Consider the following 25,976-nt stretch of genomic DNA (forward strand, 5'->3'; position numbering starts at 1 on the left):
GGGCAACTCCAAAGATATTAAGGACAGTTCAGACGAAAACAAATTAAAACTTCTAACTCAAATATTGCACTGTTTCTTTCCATTAATAGCCCTTCTTTGGGGAAAAAAATCCATAATTCAATGAGGGTCCAGTTCTGGGCCACCCACCCCACTCTGGGCCCGGGACACCAGACCCGTTTGTCCCCCCCTATCAGCGGGCGTGCAAGGGGGTAAAAATACTCAGCAATGTATTTTAAAGTCAAAGTGAAGCTGGTAAATATGTAAATAAAAAAATGCTCCAGGGGAAAAAATATATATTGTAGCAGTGTATGTAGTGATATGGTCAGTAAAGACGAAGAGTGATTCTGCTTGTTTAAATGTCGGCGGTATTTCCACCGAGAGGATGGACGTGTGTCAGCTGCTGCGGCTTTAAATGTGTTTTGCATCCGGAGCAGCTGCTTCATGTCCTCCCAGACACACTGAGGCCACACCGACAGCAGCCCGCAGCTTCAGCGGTGTGTTTACAAGGAGTTTACAGGTAAACACACCTCATTACTGCGTCCACTTAGTGAAATCACAGCATTGACGCTATTTAGTGATCGACAGCGTTTCCTGTTAACACAGTCTGAGCTGTTAGCTGAACACTGCAGCTGTAGGCCGAAGAGACATAAGGAGGCGATTTGTGATTGATGTCATGTAGCTACAGCTATTGTTGGACATGGACGTTGAAATTATAGCGCATTACGTTTTTGTCTTGCTGTAGTTTAAGGAGTTATTCCTCAGAAGAAGAAAATCGCCACTTCAGCTTTAGCCGCGATGCTAAGGATATCCACTTAGAACTGACCGTTAGCTTTACATGACTGTCTTTGTTAAGGGCGAAGCTTAGCAGCAACATACCCACAGTTTATCTTTTAAAACGGACTTCACCTTTTACTGTAATTCCATGTATGTACACTTTGTTCAGCGATGAATTATGTTTTTAGCTTGACATGCTCGCCAACGATGCTAGCACCAGGAAACTACTCGAAGCTGTTACTGAACTGTATGTTGTTAGCTTTGGTGCTAGTGGACAGTATTTACAACAAAATGCTTCTTGTGGCTGGAAATAACAAAAGCAAGTAACAACAGACGGTAAGATATTATGAGAGCAATGTTAATGATGAGTTTTAACTATTCCCATGGGTTTAGTTACGTTTCTTCTTTAAAAAAAAAAAAAAAAAAAAGCCATACCCCAAATTATTCACGCTTTTTTTTTTTTTTTTTTTTTTTTTAAACAAACTACTGTTTCTAAACCATTGCTAGTGCTTTTGGTACTTTTTAGGTAGGTAGTTTTACTAAAAATAAAATGCGTTGTTAGTATCTCGAGCACAATGCCTCACTGACTTCTTGTCACTTGTGTCTTATTGTCCGTGAGAAGAAACCAGTTGGTCAAGTCAAAATCAAGTATGAGTTAAAATTTGGATGGCAGTAAAAATAAATAAATTGGACTTATCTGTATATAAATAGGCTCATCTGTGATTTAAAGTTTGTGCTGTGTGTCATAGTGAAGAACTGTATTATTTTCATTTAAGGAGTGACCACACCTGTGCACTCTGTTGAATTTTTACATAGAGATGTGACTGCCTGCCATCTGAAGTCCAGCAGTTAAGGTCAAAATGTAACAATTCATTTGATTGTGGGTTCAGAAGAGATGATAGAGTTTCTGCATTTGTCTGTTAAAGGTGCGCCGCCGCTGTCCGCTGGTTCACGATGGCCCAGAACCAAGTGATCCTGCAGTTCCGCTTTGCCACGTTTGGGGATTCGATGTTGCAGAAGATGAACCTCCTACGACACCAGAGACGCTTCTGTGACGTCACCGTGCGCATCAACCAGCTAGAGGTTCCCGGTCACAAGGTGGTGTTTGCTGCCGGTTCCTCTTTCTTGAGGGACCAGTTCATCCTTCAGCAGGACTCCAGGGAGGTCCAGATCTCTATGATCCAGGAGCCAGAAGTGGGCCGGCAGCTGTTGCTGTCCTGCTACACAGGCCAGCTGGAGTTTCCTGAGCTAGAGCTGGTGCATTACCTGACAGTGGCCAGCTTCCTTCAGATGGGCCACATTGTGGAGCAGTGCACTCAAGCCCTGAGCAAGTTCATCAAACCAACACGTCATCTGGAGGTGAATATGAGACGAGAGAAGAAGGAGGACAGTTTCCCCTCCCAGGCCCAGAGAGAGCAGGAGGTCTCTCAGGTGCGGACCGTCCACCAGGAGGAGGAGGATGAGGAGGAGGTGGTGGAGCAGGTTGAGGGTGAAAATAAGGGTGACAATGATGATGCTGAAGATGATGACGACGATGACGACGACGACGATGATGATGATGATGATGTGATTATACAGCCTAAGAGTCCTGTCCAGATTCTGGGCAGTCATCCAAGGCCGGGTATGGCAGAGAGTGACATCACCATAGTCAAGGTGGAGTCTGTATCTGATGTAGCAGAAAACTCTGTCACTGGTCACTTCTCCGCCAGCCCTCCTGCTGCGCTCCACTCCCCCGAGCCCCAGCACTCGCTCATTAATTCCACCGTGGACAGCCGCGGCAGTGAGATGGCGGCTCCACCCGGCATGACCAGATACCCGTTCAGCCCCCCTCCTCTGTCTCCCCCCGTAGAGAAGCACATCGGGTACCAGAGGAACTACGACAAACCTCTCCAGTGGTACCACCAGTGTCCCAAGTGCGCCCGGGTCTTCCGCCAGTTGGAGAACTACGCCAACCACCTCAAGATGCACAAGCTGTTCATGTGCCTTCTGTGTGGCAAGACGTTCACACAGAAGGGCAACCTGCACCGACACATGCGGGTCCACGCCGGCATCAAGCCCTTCCAGTGTAAAATCTGCGGTAAGACCTTCACCCAAAAGTGCTCGTTGTTGGATCACCTGAACCTGCACAGTGGGGATAAACCCCACCGCTGCAACTACTGTGACATGGTGTTCGCTCACAAGCCAGTTCTCCGCAAGCACCTCAAACAGATCCACGGGAAAAACAGCTTTGACAATGCAAATGAACGCAACCTGCATGATGGGACGCTTGACTTTGATTTTGGACGAATATGAAATTTGTAAAAAAAAAAAAAAAAAACAACAACAACAACAACAAAATTTTTAAGCATATTATTTGTGTGAGCAGACAGCAGTTACAATATTAAAATGGCCAGATGAGCGAAGACTTCGGCTGCTTTCCCAAAGCGTCAGCCTGAATGGTTTAACTGGAGGATATACACTAAGTGAAGTTTCCCTGGTCTTCACGTCACTGTAGCTTCATTACTGTGGACTTTTTGTCTTTTTTGTACAATACAGTGTAGATGCCTTCATATCATACTTGAAAATTCAACACTGAAACACAATGATTGAACATAGGTAGTTTTATGATGAATTAACATGTCTCTGTGTCCGCCGTGTCCAATAAAAAAAACATTGCAAAGTGTAAAATACCCATTTGTATATTGTGTATACAATCTGCTGTAGCCTTTCTTTCTTACCTGTGTTAATATGACAGCATAGACATGGACAGAAGTAAAAGAAACTTGAATGAGTGTAGGTACAAAAATATTTTACAGAAGGCAAGCTATGTCATTTTGTCTTGGCGACAAATGGAATGCCAAAGTGTCTATGTGAACTGCAATGGTTCTTTTATGTAGACTTACTATCTGCGGTACTATTGAACCAAAGTGACATTATATTTGTCCTGTGTTCATTTAAGTCAGTATGTGTTATGAGATTAAAAAAAATTACCCTCAACCAAGGTTGGATGCATATTCTTACTGTAACACATACCTCCTCACCATTCATGCGCAACAGAACAAAAAGTATATATAAAGTAAATATAATGCAGAAGGACAACCAGCCCAGGCCTTCCTCAGCCTGCAGGTTTAATTTTACAAGCCTTTTAATCAGGTAATTTGCAGTATGAGTATCTCACAGTAGCATGTAAATGTACATAGAGGTGTTTCAACAAAGGTCTCATTGTGCTCACTGCGAGTATCTGTGTGAATAGAAGCTCTACAGTTTTTGCATTTAAGGAGACAACATCTCCTATCATGCAGCTTCATGAACTAATCAATATGTGTCTCTCCATTGTGTATTTAGAGTCATACTGTATATTTAAGTTGTGTGTGTGGTTGCACAAGCACACAACAGATTTGGAGTCAGTGATGGTGTCATAGTAAACCATCTTCTTCTCAACCATGAACACTTGGTCCTATTAAAGTTTCCTGTACAGCTTTGGACACTAGAATTGTAGCACGTTTTACTCACTTCACAACTGGTGTATTTACAACAGACACTCCCATGATTCCTCCTAAGAACTGGACTAATATTGGATTAATAAGTAGATAAACCCAGAGTTATGTTTCTACAATATAACAGTAATAGATGATGTCAACACCCGGCACTTCAGTGCTTTTTGGCTTGCACACTGTATGGCATCAGAGGCAAATGCTGTATACCAAGTAGTTAAATCACCAACGTAATTTAAAGCGATAAACATTTTGATGCATTAATAATTATAATCCAATGATACACATTATTTTAAAATATGCCATTCTGCATAGTGAGCACTTTCACTTTTGGTACATTAGGTATACTTTGTTGCTAACACATTTGTACTCACGTATACATTAAAATGCTGGACTGTAACAGTATTTCTACACTATGGTTTTGGTACTTTCACTTAAATTCAAGATCTTTGCACTTCTTCCACCTCTTCTATTAATGCACTTAAACATCACTCATTCTCACTCTTTACATTTAACCAGCTTTATTAAAGGATCAAAATAGTCATTTTATGTCAGTTTTTATAGCAGGCTCATTCTTGAGCAGAGAAATATTGTTGACTGTGTTACTGGGTCCCATAGGAGGTGGCCATCGGCATCTGCTTCATGAAAACAGAAGGAAACAGATCAACTGTGCGGCAATGACTGAACTAAATGTTATATTTAATGCTCATGTCAGCAGTGAAGGATGTAAAATGTGAAGGAGAAGGAGAAGTCACTTACTGATTCTGTCCCCTCAGTCAGATATGTAACTTTCTCTTTGCTGTAAAGATCTTTTTTCCTTGAGCATGTTAACATAAACCAGTCAGCAACCACAGGCACCTGAGGGCAAATATATAAACCACTCAAATTCTGTGTATTGTCCCTTTTTTCAATGCAAGACTAAATATTTCTACTCACCAAACTGAGAAAAGACAAAGCTGCACCCAAGTTTACGATGGTTGGTACAATTCCAAATTTTCCTGCCTGCAAGAACCCCACACTACTATCAATGCAAGGTGAATACATACATGGTTTTGAAGTAAAATCTTAAGATTTACTCGGGCCTCACAGTTCCAAATACAATGACGTTGAATCGGATCCCATATGCTTTGATTAGCATCCTGGTTTCTTCTCCATCTGGTTTCTTGTAGAATTTTGCAAACCTAAAGCAATCATTTTGTCAGTTTTGTTTTCAATTTCATACATTTAATAAGAGGTTGAAAATAGCTTCACCTGAAGTTGTAACCAGGAGCCACGTTATTGACGGGATGTTTGTTGTCCAGCCTCCGGAAGCTGTACGTGGGGTAACATTTCTTTGCCCACCAGTCCAGGTCACAGCTCCAGTCAATAAGAATACCAAGGATGCCCCCCTTTAAAAGTTACAGCATTGTGAAACTAACGATAATAACCAGCTGTACAAGACAGTAGTAACTATGTTTACCTTCACAGCCATGTCTTGAAACTCCTCTCCAGCCTCTGAAACGATGTGTTTGAGGCGGAATATGGGGCAGTCAGGGTCTGTTGCACGATTGAATTCACACCTCTTCAGGTATGAGGAGTTAATGTGAGGCAGTATGTTTCTTCTGGAGGAAGGAAGACACGTGTTTGATGTCCGTGGTGGAATGTAACTAAGTACATTTACTCAAATACTATGAATGGGAACTGTATAAATTTGAGGCACTTTGGTTTTTGCAGCACTTTATACTTTCGTGCCACCACATTTGAGAGGGAAGTGTTCTACTTTTTACTTATGTAATTCCTGTAGTCACTAGTTATTACAGAAAGCAACATTTTTGCACATAACTAATACTAATGAAAGTATACACTAGTTTCTGTAAGTACAGCTTAAATGATTAATCACTAAATCAGTTACTTTACTGACAGAAAATTAATTTGCAACTATTTTGCTCATCGTTAAGGTCATATTTCCAGTATATATAAAAAAAAAAAGGTCATTGGTCCAGCTCCACAAATGGTAAGATTTTCTGCCTTTCTTTATAGTAATTTAATTATTTTATTTTATTCCTGATCATTTATGAGTTGATTAAGTTCTAAATAAACAAAACAAGCACTGTGAAGCTGTAGCGTTAGGCTTCAGGTAATTATAAAAAATAGTTTCTCTCTATTCTCTGAATTTCCACAAACTAAATAATCAATTAATGGAGAAAGTAATCAGCTACATAAATAGTCAAAATACATGCTTTTACATCAATGCATGTGTACAAATGGTCTAAAAATATAATATATAAACACTTGCATTTTCTGTATGAAGCACCTTTTATTTTCAATACTTCAAGTTCATTATCCTGATAAAACTCATCATTTTAAATGCAGGATTTACACTGGCAGCAGAGTATCTTTACAGTGTGGTATTTGTACTTTTACTTCAGTCAAAGATGTGAATTCTTCCTCCACTACTGTTTGATATAATGCCCTACAATAAAAGTGAATATTTGCATGCATAATACTGATAGAAGTTTGTACCTCCACATATTCAGATGTAGCTCACTGACCTTTGAAAGTTGAACTTCGGGTATGTTATGCTGTTTTTGATCAACACAGTGAAGTTCTCTGCAGCAGACAGCAGTGCAGGTCTGTGGGGCAGGAAAACAACATGATAAACTATGTGGTGATTACCTAAAGAACTGTAACTTTGCATATATTCCTACTCAGGCAGTTTAGTGTCGATTTCAAGAGGGCACCAGGAGAGCACTTCACAGGTCTTGACAGTGGTGGAATAGTTCTCACACAGCCCTGTCTGTATACCTGAGAGGGAAATTAATGTCATGTGATATTGTGCAGTATAATGCCACATCATTTACCACTGATGTATTTTCAGACATCCTACCATTGCCCCGAGGATCACTGTGTCCCTCAATACAGTCACAGTCATCCACACAAGTGGTTAATGGGTTTGGTAACTGATGGAGGAATCGACAGTGTTAATGTGAACAGTCACATCACATGAAGTTGTTGCCTGGAGCAGGCTGATCTTCAAACAACAAGACATGACGTACACGAAGACAAGATTAGAAATAAGACAATTTAGAAAAGATAAAAGGTAAAAGTGAGAATTTTTCTGGAGGTTTTTCCATTCATTTTCCTCTCAATATGCTAAGAGTGTTCGGTCTACTGCTGAATTCATTAGTCAACTGATGTATTTGTCAATCCCATCAATATTTTTTACAATTCATCAATTGTTTGCATCATTTATTAATCAAAGATGTCAAACATTCAGTTTCAGCTCTGTCTTATATTGTTGTAGACTGAATATATTTGAGTCTTGAACTGTTTGGTGAAGCAGACATTAGAACTGGAAGCATCACCTTGGCCTCAAGGAAACTGTGAGGACTAGTTTTGTCCATTTTCTCACATTTAATGAATTAAACAATTAACAGATTACTTTTGAAAATGATTAATTGATCAACTAAAAATCAAAGTAAACATGAGCTGCATTCCTAAGATGTAAAACAATGTAATTCAAGCTGAACCCATTATTCAGTACTCTAATATTGTAATGAAATGCCGTGAAATAACAACTTACGCTTATCTGAGTATTATAGCAGTGTTATAGGATATCATGTCAGTGACTCACCTCAGGACAGCGTGACTCAGTCTGTTCAGGGGTGACAACCATGTTTGTCAGCACGAAAAATGAATTATCACCCTGTTAGGCAGAAGAGCAAGAAAAAATATAACAAAGTCCCACTGGGTAGTTCGTTTGAATGTCATGTCATACATACGATGAAAGAAAAGATGAGATGTATGTTTAAATACCTGAGGGGGGATTACATATTCAGCCACATCCCATAAATGTGGTCCAATGTCAGATGTGTTAGTGAAGGCAAAACCTTTCACCTTGGTGGTGACAGTGCTGATGAGGGAGTCTGTCTCCTGATAGGCCTTCTGCACCACACACACATACCTACAGCAGGGTTACAGCATATTATAGCAGCACAGTCAAATCAAAACAGCATTTCATGACCAATTAAGCTTTAGATCAGCATTTTACCAAATCCATACTCATTGCTGTGTCTCAATGTTTTCTCGAGTGGATTTTTTTCATGACTTACCCCACCACATATAGTACCACCAGCAGCTGGGTGAACCTGAAGACACATCCTACACGAATGTTTGGAATAACCAGTGTTTTGGGCGTTTCATAATCAAACGCATAGTGCAAACAGCCCTGGCAGCAGCCTGCAGTCTTGCACATCTCTGCACCATGCTCCAGTGATGGACTGAGCAGTAATGCTGCATGGCCATATCTACTCATTGTATTCAAATCATATTCACAGTGGATGCCTCCCTTTTTAAATGTGAAAGTTAAAGTATGTTTAAACAAACCCTGTACTGCATGGACTAACCATTTTTTGTTTAGCTGTAACTGCACTGATGACTGATGCACTGACTAAAAAAGATTGCAATTAAAGCAATGAAATACTGAAATTCCACCCAACTACAATCTTTATGTAACACCAACCAGACCTGTTAAGTGAGTGGAAGAACACAGAATGTTATTTACCATCCAGTCCTGTGTTCATGAAGTTACTGCTGCTGTGCCATGTGCGTAAATGTGCATATCACCTTCAAATAAAAGAAGCACTTAGACCTACGACCACCTACGTCAATGGAAGGATTGTGTCACCCAGCCAGCTGTGAATGTGTAATGCTATTGCAATACCACAATTTACATTAATGCCTGAAAAATACTTTTGTAAAATTTAGACATTAATATAACACATTTGAAGTCATTCTGAGTTCAATCAACAGGGAATAACTGGGATTACTTAGAATCTGGGATGAAGCAGTTAGGACAGAGACTAATGAGAGTAAAGTGTAACCTGTCAGCAGGCTACAATCAGACTTTTGCTGCTCTAAAGTTGATGTCAGTTCAAAGCATAGGGATCAGAAGTGGGCTCTGCTCTTCAAAAGGTAATGTCCAAAGACGGCGCCACCTATACCGTCCTTGGGGTAGCGCTGTTTTACACCCTGATACAGAGTCCCTCCCTGCTAAAGCCTGCAGTGTTGATCCTCTCTCAGCCCCCCCTGCAGGTGAGATGGGAAATGAAGGGTGTCGCAAAACAGACCACAAGAGGAAGGAAATGCAATAGGGGAACCTTGTTCCAGTGCTTTTAACATCTGCATTTCTTCCTCTCGGGTCCGAACTTCCGCCTGGACCATGCCCCGCCCGGTTCTTACATCTGTGTTTCCCCATCTGTGAAAACGTGCAGAGCCGAGGCCTGTCCACTTGCGCCCAGACTTGGGGCCTCATGTACAAAGGGTGCGTACGCACAAAAACTTGGCAAACGCACTTATCCACGCTCACGTTCAGATGTATCAAGAGTGAAATGAGCGTGGAAATGTGCGGTCCTCCACACCAACCTCTTGACCGGCATACACACGTTTCTATTGCTTTCGAGCCGTTGATGACACTTAGAGGTGATGATAAGAAACTGTTAATAATGTAAAAAAGGTCATTCCTCAAAGTGATGTGCACATCAGAGATACACAGATAAACAATTAACACACCCAGGTGTTTGCAATCAGATGAGTGGATATAAAAGTTTGCATAAAATGGTGCAGAAGATACCGTTAACAACAATGGCAGCTTTGTTGGAGGATATTGCCTTTGGAGCAGTGCCAAGAGAACAGGTTTTCAGAGACCAAGAGGGTTTTTTGGCTCAGAACGACGACTGGCTCATCAGCCGCTTTTGGTTCCCAAGGGCAATCCTCTTAACAACTGTGCACGGAGCTACAACCATTTTTGGAGTGCAACACGGCCAGGAGCCATGTCCTACCTGTGCCCATACAGGTGTTGACCACACTGGGCTTCCTAGCCACAGGGGCATTTCAAAGGGAGCTGGCCGACCGATCGGGACTGTGCCATTCGACAATGAGCCGAGCCATGCCAGCTGTGTGGGATGGAATTATCCAAATGTCAGCCAGGTATATCAAATTCCCATACACTGCAGTTGAACAGGCCGACATCAAAGCGCAATTTGCAGCGAGACTTTAATTGACCCCAGGTGACCGTGGCTACCCACTAAAAACATGGCTGATGACCCCTCTCACCAACCCCCAGACTGACCAAGAACGGAGGTACAATGATGCCCGTTGGCATGCTAAGGGGGCGATGGCCTGGACTGGACTAGGGATGTGCTGCTCTCCAGACCTGAAAAGGTGTGCCGCATTGTGATGGCATGTGGCGTCCTCCATAATATGGCACACCGGCACGCCATCACACTGCCAGAGCAGATCCAGACGCTGTACTTATCGATGCCAGTCCTGCCCGGGAGGCCATTCAGGCCCGGCAACATGTGATGTCAACCATATAAAAAGGCAAGGACACAGAGTTCACTTGTTGACAAGCACATTTAATGTTTTATTAATGCCTGTAAGGACATTAATTAATTGGTCCAGGCGCTTATTAATGCCGCCGATTGCCCTCACGATGTCCTCCTGTGAATCCAGCACAGCATGGGTGAGGACACGGCCGGTCGGACAGGCATCAGCAGCTGACTGCTGCGGCAGACCGGAGATCGGCTGTAGGAATCCCCCCGGTCTGTGGCACGAGGCTGGGACTGCGCCTCACAGTCTTCTCCTGCCTCATTGTCTGCTGGCAAATAACAAACTGAGTAATTAAACATGAGGTAAACTCTTTGATTTTCCATGTTGGTACAGTCAGGTCTTGAATTTACCCAGAAGTTGAGACTTGTCAATCAAGTCAGATCAGCTCAGATCAGACACAAATACAACAGATTAATTTAACAGTATCTGACCAGAACAGATTTCAGAACTACATTTAAATAAATGAAAAGATGACTTCATAGCTGAAGAAACCTCTAACATTTGTCTCATCAGAGAGAAGGAGAGAGAGCAATCAGGTTCAATGAAAGCAACTTTCTCCTCCAAAGATCAGTTGTTTTCTGTGCATTTGAAAGCTAAGGTGTAACCACACATTTGCTTGGGGTTTTTGATGCAAAATCCCAAAATTCAGTCAATTAAAGTAAAACCTGATCATCTTAAATCATCTATCAATCTATTTTCTACTTATCTGTTGTCAGATTGCAGCAAGCCAGTCAATCTAGACTTCCCTCTTCCCAGCAATGCTTCCCAGCTCCTCCTGGCAGATCCCAGAGTGTTTTCAAAAGCCTCATTACGTCTGTCTGTCTGTCAGCAAAGGTACGCACACAGGTCCGCAACACAAAACATTTTTTATGTATTTTGCTTGTTATACTTCTTCCTCATATCGTAGGCTATTTATTACATTTCTTTCAACATTCTCCTTAATTCCCAGGTGTCGTCTTTTTTCCTAAATTTTCAGTACCAAGTTTGCTAAAATCTAAGTCCTCAAATTAAATTAAATTTTTTCAACCATAGCAGCTTTTTTTTGTTAACACACTCTACACATTTCTGTGGACTTTTCATACAGTAAAACTCCAAGAATACAATAGTGTCATACAAACTGTGGTTGTAGAGCAGGCCATGAAAAATTCTGCTACTTCACAAACTTTAAATTCCACATACAGCACATAGTGTTGATGCACCTACACAGATCAGTGATGTGATAAAACTGCAATAGTGTTATTAACAATTGTTCAAAGTAAATCAAGTTCGCTTTTTTTCATGGTACTATAGTTGAAACCAGAAGTTTACATATACTGTATAAAAAGACATAAAACCTTTTATTTTCTCACTGCCTGACTTTAAATCAGACTAAAATGTTCCAGTTTTAGGCCAATTGGGATTACTAAAATAATTTCTATTTGCTAAATGCCAGAATAATGAGAAGAAGATTTTTTAAATCACTTTCTTCAAAGTCAGAAGTTTACATACACTAAGATGACTATGCCTTCAAAATATTTGGGAAAGTCCAGATGATGATGTCATGGCCTTTTGAGTAGCTTTTGATAGGTTATCTGACAACATTTGAGTTAACTGAAAGCACACCTGTGGATGTATTGTAAGGCACACCCCAAACACACTGCTTCCTTTTGTGACAACATTTGAAATCTAAAGAAATCAGCCAAGAGAAGGAAGAGAAGTGTAGACCTCTGGTTCATCCCTGAAGGTTCCACGTTCATCTGTTCAAACAATTATATGTAAGTATAAACACCATGGGAATGTCCAGCCATCATATTGCTCAGGAAGGAGACGGGTTCTGTGTCCCAGAGATTAAGTGTTTTGGTGTGAAATGTACACATCAACCTGAGAAGAAAAGCAAAAGACCTTGTGAAGATGCTGCTGAAGCTGGAAAGAGATTATTATAAAGTCATTATTCACAGCAAAACGAGTCCGGTACCGACATGGGCTGAAAGGCTACTCAAAAAAAGCAACATAAAAAAGCCAGATTAAAGTTTGCAAATGCACACAGGGACAAAGACTTTAATTTTTGGAGACATGTCCTGTGGTCTGAAAAAACTAAAATTATGCTGTTTGATCATAATGACCATTGTTACATTTGGAGGAAAAAAGGGGAAGCTTGCAAGCCTGAGAACACCATCCCAACTGTGAAGTAGGGGGGTGGCAGTATCATGTTGTGGGGGTGTTTTGCTGCAGGAGGGACTGGTGCACTTTGCAAAATAGATGGCATCATGAGGAAAGAACATTATGTGGAAATATTGAAGCAACATCTCAACACATCAGCCAGGAAGTTGGGCACAAATGGGTCTTCCAAATAGACAATGACCCTAAGCATACAGCCAAATTGGTTACCAAGTGACTTAAGGACAACAAAGTCAATGTTTTGGAGTGGCCATCACAAAGCCCTGATCTCAATCCTGGAGAAACTTTGTGGGCGGAGCTGAGAATGCGTTTGCAAGGAAAGGCAGCTGACAAACCTGTTCCACCAGTTCTGTCAGGAGGAATGGGCCAAAGTTCCAGTAAACTATTGTGAGAAGCTTGTGGAAGGAAACCCAGATGTTTGATCCAAGTCATACAGTTTAAAGGCAATGCTACCAAATACTAAGGAAATGTATGTAAACTTCTGACTTTGAAGAAAGTAATAAAAAAAATATCTCTCTCATTATTTTGGTGTTTAGCAAATAGAAATAATTTTGCCAATCCTAACCAATGTAAAACAGAAAAAGTTTGGTCTGATTTAGTATCATATAGTGAAGAAAAAAAGGTCATGTGTCTTTTTGTACAGTGTATGTAAACTTCTGGTTTCAACTGTATGTGTACTGTGAAACCACATTTTCCATCAACATTATTTAAAGTTTCCATGTATATGTGCATGAGTTTCATCCAACTTTTCATTTATTTTAACCAAAATCATCTTTCAGTCCACAGACATCACTGTTGTCCATACCATGCTGAGTCAGAGCACAAGCAGAAGTTATACCTGCTACTGAACTAACACTTCCATGTATTACTGTAAACCCACTTATTGTCTTTATATGCATTTCATGTGTGTGTTGTCTGCATGATCTGCTGAAGTGAAATCACATCACATCACAAATCTAACCAAGACTTCAAATATTAGTATTTAAATATAAGTATTTGTCTTTCAAACTGCAACCCTCCATACGACAGACAACACAGAGGCTTACTTTTGTACAATCAAAAATATGCCAGCATGCCTCAAACCCACTCCTTTCAAGGATTCAAGGATTCAAGGCCTCTATTGGTCACGAACACAGTCATAGTATAATGCGCAGTGAAATGTGTTGTGCACCTGTTCCACATAAGATGTGTGTGTGTATATATATATATATATGAATACATATATAGAGAGATAGAAATAAGCAAAAACAAAAAAAATAAATAAATCAAATAAATAAACCTACCTTCTTTTAATTTTCTTCCATTAGTGAAATATATATATATATATTGCTATTTAAAGATGAGCAACCATTATCAATCAAGAAAAAAAAGAAGTGAAAACTGACTGCATCTAGTGGTGGGGTGCTATTGTAAATTCAGCCATAAACACCCTGCAACAGAAATAGATCAATACATGTCACTTTTACTGTTCATGTTGTATTTAAAGTGGAGACAAGGGCAGCCTACATATAACATTAATCAGAACATACAGTGAAGTAGAGGTAAAGTATTAGAATTTTTTTTTTTTTAAACGCACCACACTATAAACTTATGAGTCCGCCTCACCGCACGGGGGCAGCACAACGGCAGCTGCCACCTCCACCAAACAGCAGCAGCCTCTCAGTCTGCTAGCAAACAACTGAGAAGTGAGATGGGGGAACATCTCTGGCTGAAGTGGCAGCAGGAAAACTTGCTATAATAGAGTTTTTCTAACCCTTTTCCTTGGTATTTGTTTAGTTTAGTGATAATTACATGTCTCGCCGTCGTGTGCGTCGACGAGCTCGCCTCGCTGGATAAGCAGAGAATCTGCCTGTGGACCAGTAAACAGTGTTAGCCTGGGAGCTAAGCTGGCAGCTGTGCAGCTAGTTGCTTCTAACTAGTTAGCATCGATGAGGAAAGACGTCCCCGCCTTCATTGTAAACAAGACTGAGCAGCTGCTCTTGAGTTAGCTTGCGGCTGGTCAAGGAAAGAATACAACAGAATGACAGGTTAGTGACACGACCAGATGTTGACAAGTTCTCTAAGTAATTGATAATAATGAGCTAACGTCCTTTTTAACAGCAGTTTTTAATAGCATTAGTTTGTACGTTTCACGTTACGGCCAAGTAGTTTTGTACTGTGTAATAGTAACACTGTGGTTTCCTCAGAGGATGCTGTCCTGTTGAATGTACCTGTCATTCGGCAGCTGTACCACTGGGACTGTGGCTTAGCCTGCTCCAGGATGGTCCTCAAGTAAGTGCAAGTTAAAGTCGCTGCCTTCTGAAATCATAGTTAAGTGTTCATCCAGTTTACAGCGTAAACAGTGTAAGGGTCTTCTTAATGTGTACAGACATCACCATAATAGTTATACTACCTCCACTAACTCTCTTTTTTAATAGTCCAACATGGGTGCACTACAGTTAGCACTCACTGATTTACAGTCTCTAACTGTCTAATCATGCAGGTTCCTCCATCCAGTCAGTGATGAAGAGTTTGAGCGAGCGTGCTGGGACCTGAAGCTGACAGAGAGCGTGTGGACTATTGACCTGGCCTACCTCATGTGCCATCTTGGAGTCAAACACTGCTTTTGCACACAGACTCTGGGTGTAGATAAGGGCTTTAAAAATCAGGTACCTTTCACAGTCTAAGCTATCTCTATGACTTTAAACAGATGTGATTAGTTTTAGCTCGGTATGTAGTAATAGTGTCTTTGTCATCTTTTATTGTGTTTTGCAGTCCTTTTATAAGAAGCATTTTGATACAGAAGAAGACAGAGTGAACGAGCTCTTCCTTAAAGCAGAGAGTAAAGGTGTGGTGGTGAAGAAATGGTGAGTTTTCTGTTAATTATTATCCACTCGCCAGCTTTTGCCTCACACAAAATAAATGTAACACCTGAAATGTGTGCGTGCTTATCTTCTCTTAGCTCTGTGACCGTTCAGGAAATCCAGTCCCATCTGGAACAGGGCCATGTTGCCATCGTGCTGGTCAACGCTGTGGTCCTGACGTGTGAGCTGTGCTCCTCACCTGTCAAATACTGCTGCTTCCTGCCTGTGGGCCAGAAGTGTTTCTGCAGGAAGCCAGAGTACCAGGGGCACTTCGTTGTTGTTTGTGGCTTCAACAGGACCACTGGCTGTATCTTTTACAACAACCCTGCATATTCTGACCGTGAGTAGTCTCTTATGTCCAAAGGACAAGCATGATGTGGCTAAGTGGTATTTGAATTTAAATATAGTTATAGAATAAGTGGTTGACAGCAGAAAACTGCCACTCTTATAACAGTCTAAATTAGATATAATATCAGAGGGCATGATATTAATTCCATAAGACTGTGTCACAAGTTAGATGTCCTGGCACTTTCTGGCACCTTTCACCATAAAAAGGGATTTTTTTCTCTTATTTAAGTAGTGATGAAACAATGTGGAGTAATCAACAGGTTGACTGACCACCAGCTTTTATATACATTCAATTGTGTAAGGCAGGAGAAAAAAAATATTAAACATTTGCAGGTTCTAGTTTCTCACAGCAGGTTTTGCTGGTTTTCTGAATTTAATATGAATTTAATATGTTTTAATTAACAAATTTAGCCTCTGGCTAAATTAGGCTTTTGCACAAATGTATTAAATATGAAGAAATCTCCTTTGGGCTCTGCCAACTTGGAATAGACATTTTTAACTCATCTCAGACATTTAATAGGGTCAAAAACTCACTAAGTAATCTATAAAATTAGCAAATGAATTCATAATTACAATTATTCAGTTTCAGCCTTGGATTAAACAATATTTTAGTCCATTTTGTTCAGTAGTTCCAAATTAATAGTTTTGTCAGCAATTTCAACTTTACAGTCACAAACTTTTACTGAATAGATGCATTCAAAATTACTTTTCGGAATAATCAACCACTGACATTATTATTATTATTATTAAAAATATAATTTTGACTGATGATTCAAAATGGAACGGGGCCCTGTGTATCGAGTTGGTTCTGTGCATCTTGTTGAATTGGCTCCTGGGGCTTTTGGAGGCCATGTCAGGTCAACGCACCAAACTCTTTGTCAAGGTCTTTAAGCTTTTCCTGAGTTTCTGCGATGTGGCACATAGTCCATGTTGTTACCATGGGGACGGGGTGCTTGGTCTGCACCAATGTTTGTGTGGGTGTCAGAGTCACATCCGTGTGAATGGCAGGACCCAAGGTTTCCCAGCTGAACATTGCATTTTAATGAGGTGATCTGTGTTATACACTTTACCTGTGAGTTGTGTTAATGTTGTGGGTGATCAGTGAATGCACAGAGTGGTTTAAACTAAATGCTGTTCATATGCTAACATAGCCCCAGTGGCAGTACTCTGGTAAGATGATCAGTTTAGCAGGTATCATTATTATCATAAATACAGACATAGTTTAGTGTGTTTGTATGCCAACATCAGCATTCAGCAAATTACCACGAAGCAAAAAGTAGAGCTGAGAATAATGAAAATGTGATTAGTTTTGCAAGTGTTTTGTGATAAACTAAATAGACAAATTCAAATGTTGACCAGAAGATAATGCTGGATGAAAAGTTCAGGAATCAAAAAAGTGGTCAAAAGTTATCATAAGGGAGACATTTGTACCAAATTTAATGGCAAAGCAACCAACAACAGATGTGATACTTCACTCAAACCATAAATGACAACCCATGGTCACATTAGAGAACAAGTCAGGGGGTCACTTAGGTGGTAATTTGCTAAAGGTTTAACCCTGTGGATGGCAATTCATGTTCGTGGAGACACCCCAAAGTTGCTATCCATAGAGCTAAAAATTGAAAGAACATCAACTCTGACTCTGGCATTACTGTAACAGTTATAATGTCTGACTGCTAGAAACAAGTGAAATGTTCAATTCGGAACTGACAGAAGTGTGTTTGTTATTCAGGGGTGTGCTGCACCAGCATCAGTAACTTTGAGGAGGCCCGAAGGAGCTACGGGACAGATGAAGATATCCTGTTCATTTTCAAGGAGAGTTGATGGACAGAGAAGATGGATTTGGACTTCGTCATTATATTAACATCATTATGCTGCAGGTCTCCAGTCTAGTGGTGCCTCCTGTTGTCTGCTGTCACAGAACCCCTGGGTTATTCTGTCTGGAGTTAAAAACACACACACACACATATATATATATATACATATATACATATACGTATGTATGCCAATACTACTCAACCTTTGAGGGATTCGCGGCTCGAAGGTTCAGCAGTCTAAGATGGATTTTCATTCTTTTCTTTTCTTGAAAAGAGCGGATTGTTCAAATTAATTTTATAATGTCTTGAATTTTAATGACTGCGGTTGCTCACGGACTGAAATGCCAAACTGTGAGCAGAAGAATTGAGACTCATGAAACAGTGGATGAAATGTGGGAAACATGACCTAGAATAGGAATTACCAGGAAATAGTGTGCACATAATTCAGGGCTGCTGACGACAACATATAGTGTATTCAGTATATTTGTTCTGCTCAGTGTTGTGTGATGCTGCTCCTCTGTAGACCCCAGCCCCACCTCTACTTGCCTTTTAAAAATATACCTAGCTCACCTCTCAGTCACTTTTTTATTCAGATGATTCTATCAAGAAGGAATCCAGGAAGTGAAGTGTTTTGAGAGTCTCAGGTAATTAATGTGATATCAGATGACAAAGCTCGTTCAATGCAATACTCCGTAGTCTGTCTGCGGAACTCAGTCTGCCGGCAGAAGAACACCAACATGGACACGGTGAAACACAAATTCACTGGTTTCATTCACTTCACTGGAGAAACAGTTCAACATCTTGTGTTGTGTTGCCATGGAAACTTGCTGGGTAGATGGATGCATTGTTGGATGACTCATGCTCTGTTGAAATCAGTGAAGACAAGGTAATCTCATATTCACTCAGTTTTATTTTTAAATTTGGTGGTATGTATGTTTTTGCACTACACTTTTCATACCAGATATAATTGTGTTATTTAAATTAAAATGCTTTTCTAGATCTATAAAAAAAAAAAAGTCATTTCCCTCTGGTTGTGCTTTTTGGTGAGATCAAATGGCAAGTTTTAAACTGCGACCTTTATTTTTTATGAAACATAGAACTGCCTATATTATATGTTGTGATTAAAAGATTTGAACATGTACATCATGATTTTTTTTTCTTTCACCTTTTGTCTTCCAAACATATTTCTATTCATTGTGATCGAACAGCTCAATCTTTGATCTGACCACAGAACTTTCCTCCAGAAGGCCTTTTCTTTGTCCAGGTGATTAGCAGCGAACTTTAGTCAAGCTTTAAGGTGCCGTTTGTGGAGAAAGGAATTCATTCTTACACAGCAGCCTCTCAACCCACGCTGTTGTAAAAACAAAAACAAAAAACTTGACTGTGGACACTGACAGCTGTGTTCCAGCAGCCTCTAGTTCAGACCTGCTTTTTGGTGATTCTTAGTTGATTCTTAAACCATTCTGACCAACTGTCTCTCAGCAGCAGGTGATGGATTGTGTTTCCTTCCTGATTGTGGCAGTGACACAACTGTACCTTGCACTTTATACTTCCAAACAACTGTACAGATGATTTGGGGGATTTATAGCTTTTTGAAATGGCTCCAAGTGACTTTTCTGACTTGTTCAAGTCAGGGATTTGCTTTTTCAGATCTTTGCTGAGCTCCTCAGACTTTCCCATTGCAGTGTTTTTGGCTGAGTCTAATGAGTGGATCAAATGAGCCCTATTTACACTGACTCAGAGAAGTCAGCAGCTGGTCATACCACTACAAAAATTTAATAAACACAGCTTTCTACATCAACAAAACTGTACAAGTTGTATGTATATTTTTGAACCAGCAGACTTTGTCATATTTCCAGGAGACCGATAATAAATCTATGAAAGAACCAATATGCCTAATTGTTTTGTTTGTGTGCGTATGAGAGAGAGAGAGAAAGAGAAGGTTTCATAGATTCCATCATAAAAAAATTGTGTTGTAGGAGTCACTATCAAGGCCGACTTAGGGTGAAGGCAGGGGACACCCTAGACAGGTCACTAGTCTATCACAGGGATACATTTCCACCATATTGTGATTTCCAGCCAATGTTAAAGTCCTGCATTCATTTTATCTACACTATTAGATTCATGGATAATCAAAACATACCTTTAACATTTCAATTAACATTGATTTCATTAATAACAAGCTGACGGAGTGATGAACGGTCGTTCTGTACTCTAAAATATTTTGTACATTTATGTTATTTCTGCAGTTGCTTACTGGCTTTAAGCTGTTAGCTAACACGATGCTAGGTTGGCATAACTACAGTGATGTTATTGCTAACATAACCAGGCAGGCAGTAACTTATGCTAGGTTAGCACAACTTTAGCAATGCAACAGAAACTAAATGCATGACCAGCGCAACAAAGTATGCGTCAGTCATCATGACACATGGCAAAGAGAGTTAAAGTGAAACAGGAGACATGTTGAGTCATTGTTAATGTCACAACGTCGTTACGAACTTATCTGTCAGAAGCTCTGCTCAGCCCACTCCTGTAATGCTGCCTGGCTGTAGCTTACTCAGGTACTGCTGAGAAGTACCCCCCCCCCCCTCCATTAACCAGTTTTCCTGTTATGTCCCGTCCACACTAATAACTATAGAGATCACTATACAGATGTGTGCGCCCACACTGACCAACGTTACCATTCTGTAAACATCAGTGCTGAGCAGCTACCATGTGCTCCAGCTGCGTATAAGCTCCGTATTCATTAATAGAAAAGACAAGAAATATACGTGTGACAGTTTTATATTTCACCCTCCATTTAGAAGAAATGGCTATTTTGAAGAAAGAACCACAACTTCCAGCAGCGTTACAATACAACATGATTGGACACTGGGGTTTACAACTAGGGTTGTGTTTTTGTATTAAGAAACTAAAATAAACAGATTGAAGTACTAACAAATGTGCTACTGTTAAAGTATAAGACGTGTAGTATGAAATAAGTGTGAAAGAGTACATCGTATTGTGGTATTTTGGGGGTTTTTATTACACTGGCAGTGTTTGGGGGAAATTTGCGCTCATTGCAAAGGCAACCCTGTTAGCGTCGGCGCGCAGCTTGTTGTAGACCCAGAAGAGATCCGTCCTACATGATCTGTCATGTTTTTGTGTGTACAGTAGGTGGCAGTAATGCACCTGAATGTTGGATGCCAACTGTCAAATCAGCAGCTATGCTAGGCTAGGCTAGTAGCTAATGTAGCCAGCCTCGACAAGCTAGCTAAAAGCTGCACAAAGTTCCAGATACCACCGCTGTCCTCTCAGCTACAATAGTCGCCGTTTTCCTACATGTGTCCGTCTTTTCATAGCTGTGTTTGTTTACAGAGAAATGAAAGTAACGACAAGCATGTAGCCCAAACACAGTAAAAGCACTTAAATTTTTATCACAAATAAACAATAATAGGTATAAGCGTTATCACTGGGATCACTTTCACAGCGATCTCAGAACAGCTTCTCTCTGCCTGGATATATTTCTTGTATTTTCTATTTATGAATACAAAGCTTATAGTAGGTGGAGCACACGGTAGCTGCTTAGCGCCGGTGTTTACAGAGTGTTAACGTTGGTCAGTGTGGGCGCACACATCTTTATAGTGATCTCTATAGTTATTAGTGTGGACGGGCCACAACAGGAAAACTGGTTAATGCCTGACTGTTGGAAGAAAAGAACGCCAAAAACATCTCAGTATATGCGCTGTCTGATAGGGGAAAAACATGTCCCAGACACAAAAGTTCATTCCAGTTGAAATGTATTAGTTTGAAATTAGTGCTGGGGAACACGAAAAAGTTGGGCGAATCATGTCCACGAAACAATAGATTAAAATTCGTGACTTTTCTACGAATTGCCGTGAGACTGGGTTGTTCTGGATGCTGCTGTGGTGTGTTAATTTTGCCCAATGGGGGATCAATAAAAAATATTCTATTCTTTTCTAGATACAATTGGGGGGAAAAAGTATAAAAACTAATTATCAAAATGAAATGATTCCATTTATTCCTTTCAACCTTGGGTAGATACCCTGATACCCTGACTGCACATCACTGCCTATGATGTAGTTTTAAAAGCACTTCCCATCTGTGAAATTAAAACCTAAACTCTTATTTGCAGCTGATCAGTACTCCAGAATTTGTGAAACTAGCAGTTAATAAAAAATGTTCTATCCAGCTGCTTTAATAAAATAGGTTTCATTGGTGTGACAAAAGGAACACTTGGTTCTCAGTCACAGTTTCAAAGTAAATTGTCAAGAACTCTGTGTGGTTGTGCTAAAAACAGTAACTGAGAAATCATTTAGTCATTAAAAGTCATCATCCAGATAACTCAGTGAAACAGGCAGTTTAATTAATAAGAATAGAAATGCAAGCTTCCCTAGTTCCCTGGGGAATCAATCAATCTGACAGACTTTGGTACGGAAATAAACACACAATATCTGCTGTGTTCAGGCAGAAATGGATTATGATAATGTGCAGTATATGTGGAATATGTTCTATTCTTTGACTATTTTGGGTTTGAAGTCGTGTCTAGCAGCCTTGGTGAGTTCCTCTGCATACTCTGCATACCGGCCAGTCATCTGCACAGAAGGGTACAGAGAACATTAGACTTTGCATCAATATACAACCACCCAATCATTGCAGGAACAAATACACACACAGCATCTTCGAGCCACTGCCTCTTTAAATTGAATGAATACATTGGAGTGACAGCATTGGTAGAAACTAAGTGGGTACATTTAATTTTGGGCAATTCAGATATACTTGTGCTTTACCTGAGTACTATCTTTTAATGCCACTCATGTAGTGTTACTCCACTGTGTCTAAGAAGGGAACCTTTTGAGGACCTGATTAAACTTCCTGACAGCATAAATGATCTAGGCTGCACTGACCAGTCAAAATGAACAGGGAGCTATTTTGATAATCAAATTCCAAACAAATCGTAGCTCCAGCTCATGCATTGCTGAATTTACCTTAAAACTCCATTTGTCACTGATTTGTCTGTTCAGGTTGAGATCCATTTCTACAACCAGCAGTCCGTCTCTGGTCCTCGACAGCCCCGGGGTGCGGCTGCCGTCAGGAGCAGCCACATAACTGGACCCATAGAAATGTCCAAAATCGTGGTGAGCTGCACAAACCAGGAGAACAGTCTGTAACTGATGACTAGTCTGATGACACATGTTCAACGAGTGCATTGTGAAGACACATTCTTATCTAAATAATTAGTCAGCAACAGTTTACTGCTCATAGTTGCAGGATCATAATGCCTATATTCACTTCACTATACGATGACTATATTCCCAATGACTAGAGGGCCCTCAGTAGAGGGATATAGTTGCCCCTGCCGGCCATGATACGGCATTTTTGAAAACGTGATCTTTGACCTGTAAAGAAGCTATTTTGCACTGATTGACCCCAAAATCAAATCATTCCAGGGGGAGGACATTCCTAGCTCGCCTGCCAAATATCAACTAGTTAGACCTTAGCACTCAAGATAGAGACTGTTCACAGATGGACACACAGACAGATGGGATCGATTACTCTATAGTTGCCACTTGGTCAGGGGCGACTATAATAAATGATATATTATTCAATTTAAGGTAACAATTCTCTTACCTTTTTTTCCATCACCGGATGTGAATTCACTTTTAAAATGTTCCTGCATAAAACATATTTTTTTTTACATGATGACATATGTTGTAATGAATCAGAACCCTGTTATGAGCTGTGTGTATGTTTGCAATCGACTTACTGTTCCAACACGGTTGATGGCACAAGTAAAGCAGTGGTTAGCTATCGCTGCATTCCTGGCCTCTATTGACCACATCGGCTCACTGCAGGGAGGAAATTACATTGTTGATGATGTGTATATAACAGTTTATAATAACAGCAACAGCAACTCTACTGAGCCCCTCCAGAAGCATGATTTCTCTATGTGGCAGTTATTTTGTGATCGCTTGAAAATTTGTTTCTGAATATGTGCACTGCTAAAGCATGTCATAATCTATAATAATAAGGGTTGGCTCTGTGGCCACAAGGATTCTGGTGCATTAAATTCTGTTAAGTTTGGGTGGTGAGGTATTACAATACAGTCTAGCCGTAGCAGTGCAATATTGCAAAATACTACAAAACAGGTGTACATGGAGAAATATCAGAGGTGCCATTCCCTGTATCACAAGTCAGTGTACCATCAAAATGATTCTGATGCTGTTATATTAAGGGGAAATGAAAATATATAAATATAAATATACACATAATCTAAACAAAGAATATATAAACACAGAAAAAATGCTATGCTATGACAGGCAACCACACATCATCATTAGAAAATGTGCTCAGAATCAGAACTAAACTGACTAAATTTGCTATTATTACTTCTACTTTTTCTAGTGTTAATGTGTGTTGTAGTTCTGTGTGGGATTTTTCCAGGTGGTACAACCTATGTCAGTGGCTCTCCATTGAATGTATTAAAAAGTGGCTCACACGTTTTGTGTAAATTTAGGTTCCATTAATGTTCCAGTGGCAAGTTACATGGAACAGACAAACATTATCATTAATATGCCATTTATCACTGAAACTGTAATTGTGGGGATAAATTATATTTTGCTTTAAACAGTTTGTGTAATTGTGATTTTGATTGCACTTTCTTAATCCCTAGTTGCTGCCATTACATCAATGAAATAAGCAGCACACAAGACAAAAATAACAATGAATACAGTACATTATGGACATGTTGACTCCATGGTTATGGCCTTGAGTAATTTAATTACCACAAAGCAGCAAGGAGAGAATGTGAAGAATAATGTACACACTTGGGTTTGTAATATTTTTGTCCTTCAGCCCATCCAGCAGGTTTATACAGCTGTGCTACATGTAATAAGTGCTCTAGCTGTCTAGCTGTCCCTTACCTGAGAGCTCCAACAGTAGCCGAGGGGTTAAAGATAATCTCAGCTCCATTCATGCTGTACATGAACCAGTTGAGAGGGTGATGACGCCCGTAGCAGATATTCACAGCAATCCTCCCAAACTGTGTCTGGAACACTGTGTGGCCGGTGTCACCCTCCATGTAATACGTAGACTGAGGGTAAAGAACAAAACACAGTGGGCACGTATGTTTTTCAATCTCTCCACAGTGAATCTTACAGATCGTCCACTAACCTCGTTAAAGTCTCCAACCCTGGGAATATGGTTCTTCCTGCTTTTTCCCAGCACATTTCCAGAGTTGGAGATGACCACCGCTGTGTTCCACAGAGTGCTGTGTAGCTCCTCTCTCTCCAGAATGGGAGAAACAACTACCATGTTGTATTTTTTGGCCAGCTAATGACAGAATTACAGAATCATTCAGTTTGGGATCTGCAGTGAATCTTATCAGCTGCACCATGACAAACCTCTGTAATGTCACCTCTTGACAGAAACGTGTGGTGTTTCCTTCCTCAGCAGACTCTGCAAACTCCGTCCATGGGTCTTTCTCACGGGTGCAGAAAGCAAAGGGCATGGCTGTGAACAGAAAAATGCTCTCTTATAGCTCATTTGTAATGTGTTTTTTTTATGGATTTATGAATCTTGCAGCACTCACTCCAGGTCTCCTGAAAGCAGATGATGTTCACACCACACGTGGCCGCTACCTCGACAATTTCACCAATTCGGTTATGCATGGCAGTGATCTGTAAAGAGAGGACAGTGAGAATGTTTTTATACCAATCACTTTATCCTAATGTGGATGGCACACTACTCAAGAACTGCAAATATGTTTCATTTTAAGGTGCTCAGTCTTTATTTTTGTCTAACTGGGGCCACTGGTTTAGATGATCTGGTTGTCATTCTCTCACAGAAACAACAGTTAGGGACATGTTGAAAAAAGTGCCACCTCATCCTTCTAATTAATATAATACTTTTTACACACTTTTGTATGTACTTACTTTAATGGAATTGTATATGCAAGACTTTTACTTGCAATGAAGTACTTGACTTTGTGATATGATGCTTTTAGTTTAATTGCTTCTCCAAATCGTTCTGCTTTACATCATCAACAGTTCAAGAGTTCGTAGGGTCTTCGCCTTACTTACTTTGTTAAGCACTGTGAAATGACATATGTTGTGAATTTTTATATAAAAATAAAATTGAATTAAATTGAACTGAAAACATTAAGTCTTTCAAATGTCTCTGCATTTGATCTGTTT

At 40.2% G+C, this 25,976-nt stretch overlaps 4 protein-coding genes across 6 annotated transcripts in view; 2 read left to right on the forward strand and 2 right to left on the reverse strand.

The window, feature by feature from the left end:
• The first annotated feature begins 444 nt into the window (after window positions 1-444).
• On the forward strand, window positions 445-3,750 carry zbtb26 (zinc finger and BTB domain containing 26). The gene is made up of 2 exons (XM_008284141.1): window positions 445-517; window positions 1,701-3,750. Exon 2 carries the CDS (start codon window positions 1,729-1,731, stop codon window positions 3,064-3,066), a length of 1,338 nt encoding a protein of 445 aa, XP_008282363.1. The 5' UTR covers window positions 445-517; window positions 1,701-1,728; the 3' UTR covers window positions 3,067-3,750.
• Window positions 3,751-4,751: 1,001 nt separating this feature from the next.
• On the reverse strand, window positions 4,752-23,037 carry p2rx4b (purinergic receptor P2X, ligand-gated ion channel, 4b). Of its 3 annotated transcripts, none has more exons than XM_008284145.1 (13): window positions 23,031-23,037; window positions 8,339-8,519; window positions 8,043-8,190; window positions 7,861-7,932; window positions 7,114-7,186; window positions 6,935-7,031; window positions 6,779-6,859; window positions 5,707-5,848; window positions 5,499-5,635; window positions 5,335-5,428; window positions 5,184-5,249; window positions 5,007-5,105; window positions 4,752-4,882 (listed from the first exon to the last, which is right to left on the reverse strand). In XM_008284145.1, the coding sequence occupies exons 2-13, from the start codon at window positions 8,479-8,481 to the stop codon at window positions 4,850-4,852; spliced, it is 1,185 nt and encodes a 394-aa protein (XP_008282367.1). In that variant the 5' UTR covers window positions 8,482-8,519; window positions 23,031-23,037; the 3' UTR covers window positions 4,752-4,849. The 3 variants fall into 3 exon arrangements, with proteins under 3 accessions (XP_008282367.1, XP_008282366.1, XP_008282368.1); XM_008284144.1 differs by having other exon boundaries at window positions 4,752-4,885; XM_008284146.1 differs by having other exon boundaries at window positions 5,184-5,265.
• gucd1 (guanylyl cyclase domain containing 1) lies at window positions 14,441-18,922 on the forward strand. The gene is made up of 6 exons (XM_008284142.1): window positions 14,441-14,800; window positions 14,960-15,044; window positions 15,256-15,421; window positions 15,528-15,619; window positions 15,715-15,956; window positions 17,697-18,922. The coding sequence occupies exons 1-6, from the start codon at window positions 14,794-14,796 to the stop codon at window positions 17,786-17,788; spliced, it is 684 nt and encodes a 227-aa protein (XP_008282364.1). The 5' UTR covers window positions 14,441-14,793; the 3' UTR covers window positions 17,789-18,922.
• upb1 (ureidopropionase, beta) overlaps window positions 22,143-25,976 on the reverse strand; it is a 9,062-nt gene continuing 5,228 nt past the window's right edge. Inside the window, exons 3-10 of the mRNA XM_008284175.1 lie at window positions 25,373-25,460; window positions 25,199-25,293; window positions 24,955-25,113; window positions 24,705-24,874; window positions 23,549-23,630; window positions 23,413-23,455; window positions 22,770-22,924; window positions 22,143-22,376 (exon numbers count right to left, since the gene is read on the reverse strand). Of these exons, the coding sequence (XP_008282397.1) occupies window positions 22,293-22,376; window positions 22,770-22,924; window positions 23,413-23,455; window positions 23,549-23,630; window positions 24,705-24,874; window positions 24,955-25,113; window positions 25,199-25,293; window positions 25,373-25,460 (876 nt within the window). The 3' untranslated portion in view covers window positions 22,143-22,292. The remainder of the gene's footprint in view (window positions 22,377-22,769; window positions 22,925-23,412; window positions 23,456-23,548; window positions 23,631-24,704; window positions 24,875-24,954; window positions 25,114-25,198; window positions 25,294-25,372; window positions 25,461-25,976) is intronic.

The sequence above is a fragment of the Stegastes partitus genome, unplaced genomic scaffold (genome assembly GCF_000690725.1).
Source record: "Stegastes partitus isolate 25-593 unplaced genomic scaffold, Stegastes_partitus-1.0.2 Scaffold349, whole genome shotgun sequence".
In the NCBI taxonomy this organism is placed as follows: domain Eukaryota; kingdom Metazoa; phylum Chordata; class Actinopteri; family Pomacentridae; genus Stegastes; species Stegastes partitus.

Bases quoted from the DNA above. Each gene is read 5' to 3' on its own strand.
- zbtb26 (XM_008284141.1), top strand. From the start codon at position 1,729: ATGGCCCAGAACCAAGTGATCCTGCAGTTCCGCTTTGCCACGTTTGGG.
- p2rx4b (XM_008284144.1), bottom strand. From the start codon at position 8,481: ATGTGCAAGACTGCAGGCTGCTGCCAGGGCTGTTTGCACTATGCGTTT. The intron at 7,187-7,860 runs GTGAGTCACTGA...TTCCTCCATCAG, and splicing joins CTGAGTCACGCTGTCCTGAG to TTACCAAACCCATTAACCAC. The intron at 4,886-5,006 runs GTAAGTGACTTC...GTTTTCATGAAG, and splicing joins TGACTGAGGGGACAGAATCA to CAGATGCCGATGGCCACCTC.
- gucd1 (XM_008284142.1), top strand. The intron at 15,620-15,714 runs GTGAGTTTTCTG...ATCTTCTCTTAG, and splicing joins GGTGTGGTGGTGAAGAAATG to CTCTGTGACCGTTCAGGAAA. The intron at 15,957-17,696 runs GTGAGTAGTCTC...TTTGTTATTCAG, and splicing joins CAACCCTGCATATTCTGACC to GGGTGTGCTGCACCAGCATC.